General features: G+C 39.6%; 1 protein-coding gene across 1 annotated transcript; it reads right to left on the bottom strand.

Annotated features, from left to right (window-relative positions):
- Window positions 1-2,382: 2,382 nt before the first annotated feature.
- Window positions 2,383-9,399, bottom strand: LOC136445457 (galanin receptor type 1-like). The gene is made up of 3 exons (XM_066443503.1): window positions 9,242-9,399; window positions 4,412-4,567; window positions 2,383-2,958 (listed from the first exon to the last, which is right to left on the bottom strand). Exons 1-3 carry the CDS (start codon window positions 9,329-9,331, stop codon window positions 2,842-2,844), a joined length of 363 nt encoding a protein of 120 aa, XP_066299600.1. The 5' UTR covers window positions 9,332-9,399; the 3' UTR covers window positions 2,383-2,841.
- Window positions 9,400-9,500: the final 101 nt, after the last annotated feature.

Below are 9,500 nucleotides of genomic sequence, written 5' to 3'. Positions count from 1 at the left end.
TTTCTTGAATTATCTTGCTTCAATAAAAATGTCTAGGAAAAAATCACTTAAGAAAGAAATTCTTAGCTCGTTCACAAAACGTTTTTCTCAAACACAAAGTTTTCTTCTTTTCAGAATTTTTTTCTGTGTATGAGAAGAAACAAGAAAAATAAGAAAACGCATTTTTGGTTGTGTTATACGAGCTCTGAAAGACATTTCCGGCAGCAATACGGCCAATGTTTCCTTGATAACTGCGCGATTTTTAGAGATCGGCCTATGTTGCGGGTCACCTATCCCTGTAATAATGTAAACAGGGTTCATTTTAGGAGAAAAATACATTCGATTTTATTGCGATTTTGAAATTCAGCAGACGGTCGTTAACAATGTGACATCGGCTTAACGACTGAATATACCAGACACTACGTCCTTATGCTTATTTGATTTTCTTGGTGTGCAATTATTTACTTCTTTCGTGCAATTTAACGTTGACGACTCTAACATCAAACGTTTATTTTTTTTCATGGGTTTGATTTCACCGAACTCCAATGCTAGTTGCCAATTCATACTGCTTCGTACATCCGTGAATAGTTTCATCAGGTTGGTAAGTCACTGAATAAAAAGACTGTTTTTACACAACAAAAATATTTATTCCGCCGACGTTTCAGTGACCATCTGTCACTTTCTTCGAGACAATTCTGACTGGTTCACATAGCAATGCAGCACAGGTGTCGCTGCTTATACATAATAATGAGATGCATTCACAAACACAAAGTATTTACATTACGTACAATCACAGGGGATGACATCACTATGCGGTCCCGAACGTACAGAATAGTAACGCATACATAACTATCAATCAAAAAACAATGCAACTATTATCATCTATATGTGCTTCGTACATGTCGTATATTTAGCGGTACTAGCAAACGCTACGCAGTGACCGGTGACCACAGTGATACGGCACCACCATCATTATTTTTGAAATGCAATTTTTCTAAAGCAACCATTAATATGTAAAGGGATATTAAGAATTCAAATGACAGCTGTTGTCATACATTTAGGTTAATTTTCCTTTTTAAACAGAATAGCCACTGGGAACAAACACGGCATACTTATGACTTGACTTGACTTTATTTCGGATCCACAATTAGATTACAATATGATAACAGATATTCTTCCTGTGGTCCTTAAACGAATACATCTACACATCGATACAACATTACGCAATACTGTCCCACAACACAGGATAACTCGATCGAAGTTCGAAGATAACAGAAGAATATCAAGTTCATGCAACAACTGTCCTGTTCCAGAGGTGTGTCATGCGGTACAGGAATCTTCCCTTCTCTGCATTCGTTTTCAGTTTTGGCAGTTTGATTGAGTTGGACGTTGCTGCCCTTGTTTGATACCAACTGTTTTTTGACTGAAAGAAGAGTTGACGGTATTGGGTTTTCGGCATGTTAGTATGTACTAGCCAGCGGAAGGTAGCAAAACTTGCACTGTCTGTCCTGGCGTCACATCCTAGGACTAGTCTCGCTGCCCTGTTCTGCACTACCTGTAGCCGTTTGATGTTTTTAGCTGTTATATTTCCCCAAACAGGAGAGCAGTAATCCAAATGTGAGGGTACCAGGGTTTGTGTCATATTTTCTTAACCTACGAGGTAGTTTGTTTCTTATTCTGTTCAGTTGACTCATGCCCGTGTTAACTACGTGACCGATGTGATTATCCCATGTCAGGTACTGATCCATATGAACTTATGCATGCTGACATCAAGAAAAGGTCCGTCTTATGTCACTGTACTTATATATTAAAGTTATATGTTGATGCCGATAGTATTTCATATGCTATAACGTTGTACAGACATCAGAAAAGACGCAGCGATGAACGAGTGGTGATATCTAGTTGGACCCTCTTGTTTCAAAAGCTCCGAATATGTATGAAGATCTAGTCATCTTGTTTGATAATTTCACACGAATATATTTACAGTACAGCTTAATCTACGAAGGTCAAGTATGGTGCAGCTGAGCTGAAGTGAAGTTATATGTTCCATAATTTATATATGTGCATACTCATTTTCAATCTGTAATGATGTTGTATTTCTGGATACTTGCAGTGTGTGTGTGTTTTTTTTCGATTACCGTTTGGTATATTAGCCATGAAAAAAACTCCAATATCGTAAAATCCTTTGAAGACGGTTCACATAGAAATTACAAAACTATAAAGAATCATAGAACAGCAACTATACAGTTTTTTTTTGGATTTTGGAAAATGGATAAACAAGTATCATCTTACAAAATCTCTCAGTACAGCACACTTTATATACTTATATACATTCTACATTAAGAGTTACATCTAAAGCGTCCTCGTGAAACTGAGAGAACTTCAAGACCTTCAAAACCTAGTTCAATGCTATATTCTTCTGTCCTCGTTCGTCCAAAGTAACCCTTTTAATGTATATAAGAGCATAGATATGAATATTGTGATGTGTGTGTGTGCGTGTGTTTTTTAAATCTGGTCCACTAGAATGTATTTAACATACTTCTGTAAGAAAACTAATGTAATTCAGGTGCGTCGTCAGACATACCTGCAATGTTGATTTCAGAATAAAGATTGATTGGTTGATTGGTTGATTGATTGATTGATTAATTGCTTGCTCGATTGATTGATTGATCGATCGATTGATTGATTGATTGAACGTGTGTATGGGAATATTTTCAAAGCAGATTTAAAAGAGTAAAATCTAAGTAATATGGCAATGCCTATGTGCATTCTCCGCAAAATATGCCCCAAACGATTTAAACTGCGGTTGGTTTTGGGTTTTGAGTGGCATATTGCTCCTAAACTGTGTAATGCGTGTGTCCATCAGGCTCGGGCTGTGTTCTGTGCCTGGATGCGCAGCTCCTGCGGTGCTTGGGTGCTGTGAGTTTCGATGTTCTCGTGAGGATGTTCGAGCCACACTGCAGGTCCATCCGGCTGCACCTAACATTGCGATAACAACGTTTACAAATTTTACAGTCTTCGCTCATATAATTGTATCATAAACAGTTTAGTACAATGAGCAAAAGAACAGTACCACTGGATAATAATAACTTTAATAATAGTAACTTCATTGAAAGTTCATGCCCAAAGGCTTATTGCAGACAAACAAGTACATGGAGATACATGGAAATCGAAATCGTTATCTAGTCTACTGTGAAAGTTCTATGTTAACTATGGTTGACGATGGTTGGGTTTGACTTCTTTTCTGAAGGCAGTGGAAAATGAAGTGACCCACGTTTTGTATCGTAAGTGGGTTGGTTGGTTGGTTGGTTTTAGTAGAAAGACGGGTTTTTGTAAAGTATTCAAATGGTGAAAGCTAGGAGAATTTAGGAAAGCTGTTTTATATAATTCGTTTCATTTGGCGTCATATAGAGGATATTGGCAAATAAAGGCTGTTTGTACATCAAGTAACACAGGCTGGAGCTGTTAGGCTGTTTTGTAGCTCAGGTTAAGAGCATAGCTTTTGTATAGATTTTGTATCTGAAAGAGCTATTTGATTACGGCGGCAGTGCTTGCACTTGTAGGCATCCCAGAAGCTTTTTCGGAAGTTTTCATTTACCACTAGATAATAGCTGTTTGTAAATCAAGTAACACTGGCTTGAGCTGTTATACTGCTTTGTAGCTCAGGTTAAGAGCATAGCTTTTGTATAGATTTTGTATCTGAAAGAGCTATTTGATTACGGCGGCAGTGCTTGCACTTGTAGGCATCCCAGAAGCTTTTTCGGAAGTTTTCATTTACCACTAGATAATAGCTGTTTGAAAATCAAGTAACACTGGCTTGAGCTGTTATACTGCTTTGTAGCTCAGGTTAAGAGCATAGCTTTTGTATAGATTTTGTATCTGAAAGAGCTACCTGATTTCGGCGGCAGTGCTTGCACTTGTAGGCATCCCAGAAGCTTTTTGGGAGGTTTTCATTTACCACTAGATAATAGCTTTTTGTAAATCAAGTAACACTGGCTTGAGCTGTTATACTGCTTTGTAGCTCAGGTTAAGAGCATAGCTTTTGTATAGATTTTGTATCTGAAAGAGCTACCTGATTTCGGCGGCAGTGCTTGCACTTGTAGGCATCCCAGAAGCTTTTTGGGAGGTTTTCATTTACCACTAGATAATAGCTGTTTGTAAATCAAGTAACACTGACTTGAGCTGTTATACTGTTTTGTAGCTCAGGTTAAGAGCATAGCTTTTGCATAGATTTTGTATTTGAAAGCCCTACCTGATTTCGGCGGCAGTGCTTGCACTTGTAGGCATCCCAGAAGCTTTTTGGGAGGTTTTCATTTACCACTAGATAATAGCTGTTTGTAAATCAAGTAACACTGACTTGAGCTGTTATACTGTTTTGTAGCTCAGGTTAAGAGCATAGCTTTTGCATAGATTTTGTATTTGAAAGCCCTACCTGATTTCGGCGGCAGTGCTTGCACTTGTAGGCATCCCAGAAGCTTTTTCGGAAGTTTTCATTCACGCCTGCGTAGATGATGGGATTCATGGCGGAGTTGGAGTAGCCGAGCAGCAGCACAACAAACCGCAGCTGTTTGAAGTATGGCGGGCTTTCCTGGAGAAATAGTATAGTATGGCAAATCCAACCTCATTAAATCAGGACCCCTATCGTTGCTCGCTCACGTAGGGGCCCTGATCTTCAGCGCCGGAAGACATGGGTCTGGCGCCGTTACTGACAGTTGCTCATTAATAATTAATGAGCTATCCTTATTTGGCGGTTAATTTGTTCTGAGCCTAAAGTAACGATGTGAGACGTAACCTGATTGGTTGATAGCTTCCCAGCGTCCTTTGCGCTTTTGCTTTAGATGAGGTTAAGGAAACCCTCTGATTGGCTGAAGCTGTTTTGGTGGTGACGTCGCCAAAACCATATGTACTGGCGCTGAAGATCAAGGCCCCTACGCGAGTGAGCTAACGTGGAGCGATAGTGGTCCTGATTTAATGAGGGTAGGCAAATCACTCGTAATCTTTATTCATATCATACAGAGTACAGATACAGAAACTGATATTCGAGCATAATGACCGTGTCAGTTCCTACACCTGAGTGAGGAGGATTGACACGGTAGCCTTCGCGTGGATTTGTTTAGGGTGGATGACAGGTTGCGAATCTGAGACCCACACACTTTGGTCATCCGTCTTCTCCAGCGGCACCAATTCGAGGGAGACGTGTTGGTTCTGGTTGGGATGCTTGCAGCGAGCTGCCGGATGACTCTTACAATCGAGGTCCGCCTTGATAACGCCAGCCCGCCTGGCGCTGCTCTCGTTGGAGACTTGTCCCTCTAACTGAGGGGGGGAATCTGTGTAAAGTGCCTTTCCCGAGAAACGTCGGGGCGCAAGTCCAGACATGTCTCTGGGCACAAACCGGGATCGATCCCGGGTCCCCTTGTTTGAGAGCCACGCGCTATACCACTTATGCCACACGACGCCTCAAATAACAGACAATATTTTTAGAATCTTTATCACAGAAAACGCACTTCAATCACGTCAAACGTCATTTATCCCTTTGAGTAACCATGGCAACCCTTCATTACTGGTGAAGAAGTTAAATGTCAGAATACTAATGGTGCCAATAATCTGGTATGAGTAGATTCACAAGAACCCAATTAGAATAGCTTGATCTGAAGTGTTGGGTCGTTCAAAGGTTACTGCGAGGATGCAATAAGTTGCTAGCCAAAAGGCCACACCATCTTATATATTGTTGCCGATAGTATTTCATATGCTATATCATTGTACAGACATCTAACAACGCGCCAAAAATCTATTTTCTTTTTTTTCTCTTATTTTTATTGTTTTCTTATGTTGAGAATGATTTTCTTATACAAAGGAATTCAAGAATATCTAAGAAACCTTCTGCGAAAGTCTTTGCATGTCAATTCTTATACACAAAGAAAGTTAAGAAAATATTTCTAGTATATGATGTTCTCCAAAATATGATGTTCTTCAAGAATTTTCTCAGCCCTGTATATATATATATTTTTTTTTTGGTCAAATGTAGTATTCTTACAGAATCTTTCCTTAAGATTTTTTTTAAAAATTTGATTCTACTATACAAATTTTCTTGAATTTTCTCGGTTTCAGAAGAAAATATTGGTTGCAATTCTTGTTTTTGCTTAAAACAGGGATTCTTGGAGACAGAGTTATATTCTTGCTGACAGAAATTTTCTTTGTACACGGAAAAACAAGAAAAACAAGAGTTCCGCGACCTCATGTCTCCATGAACAATTCTGTTTATGCAAATGACTTACACATTTACACATTTGCATAATATATACTTGGTCATAAATAACTTTATCTACCTTAGACATGATGCAATATTGTCAGTCCTATCATTTTCCACTTAGATGAATTCTGGCACTTTTGAATTAATTATGCAAATTAGGAATTTATTTGCAAAATTGGTATCTACTGATGCTCCACTTGCCATAAACTACATATGTTACGTGTATTTGAGTCTTATAATGGAAAACACTGCAAATATACTGTGTAGATTAGCATAATTTGTCCATCGTTGTGTACATCTCTGTCTAAGCTAACTGCATACTAAATATCATGGAAATCCGATGTTCCTTTGTTCAGTTATTCTCCTTAGAAGATTTTCACAATAAAGCCACTGCAGTGCCAGAGCAAGCTGCTAGAGGGCCCAAACCTACATCACTTCTTCATTACATCACAAGCTATCAACCACCCAAAAATCAAGACCATAGCACGTCCAGGTCAAAAGATACAAAAACGGAAGTTCTGCTGCAGTACCAAGGTCACATACCAGGGGGCTCAAAATTGACCTTAAATTTCGGCTTCACAACACCCGCCCACATACCAAATATCATCGTAATTCATCCAGAGGTTCTTGAGTTATGCTGACTACAATAGTCCGGAAACAAAAACATACACAAACACGCCAAAAACAATATCTCCATTTTCATGGAGATAATAAGTCGTAGTCTACAAGTATCTTACAACACGCCTCGATGAACGAGTGGTGTTTTCTTCCTGGACCCTCTTGTCTCAAAATCTCCGAATATGTATGAAGATCTAGTCATCTTGTATGATAATTTCACACGAATATATTTACAGTACATAAGAATGATCTACGAAGGTCAAGTCTGGTGCAGCTGAGCTGAACTGAAGCTAGATGTTGCATAAGTTATATATGTACATACGCATTTTCAATCTGTAAGGATGTTGTATTTCTGGAGACTTGCAGTGTCAGTGTTTTTTTTTTATTACCGTATTAGACTTTCTTTTTGTATCATGAAAAAACTCTGATATCGAAAAATCCTTTAAAGACGGTTCAAACGGAAATTTAAAAAAAACTATAAAGAATCATAGAACAGTTCATAGTATTGATATCATACAGAGTAACAGAGTACAGATACAGATACAGATATTCGAGTATGATGACCGTGTCAGTTCCTACACCTGAGTGAGGAGGATTGACACAGTAGCCTCCGCGTGGATTTGTTTAGGGTGGATAACAGGTTGCGAATCTGAGACACACACACTCCGTCTTCTCCTGCGGCACCAATTCGAGGGAGACGTGCTGGTTCTGTCGGGTGACTCTTACACTCGAGGTCCGCCTTGATAATGCCAGCCCGCCTGGCGCTGCTCTCGTTAGAGACTTGTCCCTCTAACTGAGGGGGGAAATCTGTGTAAAGTGCCTTTCCCGAGAAACGTCGGGGCTCAAGTCCAGACATGTCTCTGAGCACAAACCGGGATCGATCCCGGGTCGCCTTGTTAGAAAGCCACGCGCTCTACAACTTATGCCACACGACGCCACAAATAACAGACAATATTTTTAGAATTTTTATCACAGAAAACGCACGTCATAGACGTCAAACGTGATTTGTCACTGAGTAACCATGGCAACCCTTCATTATTTGTTAAGAAGCAAAATGTCAGAATGCTAAGGATGCCGATCATCCGGTATGAGTAGATTCACAAGATTCCAATTAGAACAGCTTGATTTGAAGTGTAGCTAGGGTTTTTCAAAGGTTACTGTCAGGATGCAATAAGTTGCTAGACATAAGGCCACACAATCTTGATTTTATGAATGACCTCCTCTGGAGACCCCAAAACTAATGCGCGGTGGTGAAAAAAGAAAAATCCAGAAAAAAAAAACCTGTGCGACTTCAAAGCTGGTATTGTGAATTGAACCACAGAACACATTGTATCAAGCAAACAACAAGGAGGTACATGTAGATTGCCTTGTTCATCTTAGCAGACTCAGCTCAAGTGATCAATGTTTAATATATTGACAAGAACGATCTATGAGATAGTATTTGGCTCAAAGGACTGTGGATGATGTATGACTGTGATGAATACTCATCAGGGTAGTTTCAACATACATGAAATTGAGCTCCATATTGAACATTCCATGGTTCACACTTACACATCTCGCTGTGAGACCTCTATACCAATGCCTCAACTCCTCTCCCATGTTGCTCATCGTTGAAAAAAACACGTATAAGTGCCACTCTGGATAGGACGTCTTTGAAATTGTCTGGGCAATACTCGCTGGCCGCCGCGAGTCTATCGTACAACAGTGCAAAGAGGTTAACCCTCCTTGTACAGCGCAAACGTAACATCCCCCTGACGTCTTTTGTGGTAGTACATAAGTTTTACGTGTAGACGACAAGCCGTGTTTTACGTGTAGACGAGTAGACATATAGCCCTGTAGTTATTTTGTTGACAAGGCAAAAGCTCAGCACGCTGCCATTTTAACTATTTTCTGCCTCGCTAACGAAAGAATACCAAAGAAGTGTTATTTGTCTTTTAAAATATGTTTTTCATCTATGCACTTTATGCTCCTGCAATTTATGATCATCCTTAACGCCATGTAGGTTGTAAATTGCAGGCGAAACACATTGTCTCACTTTTGTTGGAGAGTTAGTTTTTGATTCCCTTATCGTTGAAAAGATTCATCAGTCACGTGTGATTACTCGTTACTAAAAGATTCTTCTATCAGTGACTTTTAGTAATCATGTACCTCCAAATTGTCGATGTCAACTGTACATGTACATCTTGATCACGGAGTGACCTAGTCTCGCGAGAACACGAGACTAGGACGAGACTTGTGTAGATCTAGTCTCGTGTTCTCGCGAGATTAGCTCACTTCGTAGTCAAGATGTACAGTTGACATTTAAAATTTGGAGGTACGTGATTGCTACATTTCAAAATTCACTGATAGAATAATCTTTTAGTAACATGATTCCCTTAAAATTGAATTGGATACCTTGGGCAGGGTTCCAAACTGCAGCCAGATCTGTAGCACATGGTAGGGAGTCCAGCACACGAAGAATACCGTCATCACGACAACCAACATCTTGATGACCTGTTAAAAAGGAAAGGAAAGTGATCTCGAACCAGTTTAGCTCAAATGAACTCAATGAAAGGATGAGCTAATCTTCCACTGGTCGTGACAGGAGGATAGATGCTACATACAGTAGTTATAGGTTCATTGTACCGGGGAAATTCCCCTCGCTCTTTTCGAC

This window comes from Branchiostoma lanceolatum, chromosome 11, assembly GCF_035083965.1.
Source record: "Branchiostoma lanceolatum isolate klBraLanc5 chromosome 11, klBraLanc5.hap2, whole genome shotgun sequence".
Classification (NCBI taxonomy): domain Eukaryota; kingdom Metazoa; phylum Chordata; class Leptocardii; order Amphioxiformes; family Branchiostomatidae; genus Branchiostoma; species Branchiostoma lanceolatum.
Note: the sequence above shows the minus strand (reverse complement) of the source record. Positions and strands in the feature narration are given on the sequence as shown.

Bases quoted from the DNA above. Each gene is read 5' to 3' on its own strand.
- LOC136445457 (XM_066443503.1), bottom strand. From the start codon at position 9,331: ATGTTGGTTGTCGTGATGACGGTATTCTTCGTGTGCTGGACTCCCTAC. The intron at 4,568-9,241 runs GTATCCAATTCA...CTATTTCTCCAG, and splicing joins AGTTTGGAACCCTGCCCAAG to GAAAGCCCGCCATACTTCAA. The intron at 2,959-4,411 runs GTAGGGCTTTCA...TCGCAATGTTAG, and splicing joins AGCACTGCCGCCGAAATCAG to GTGCAGCCGGATGGACCTGC.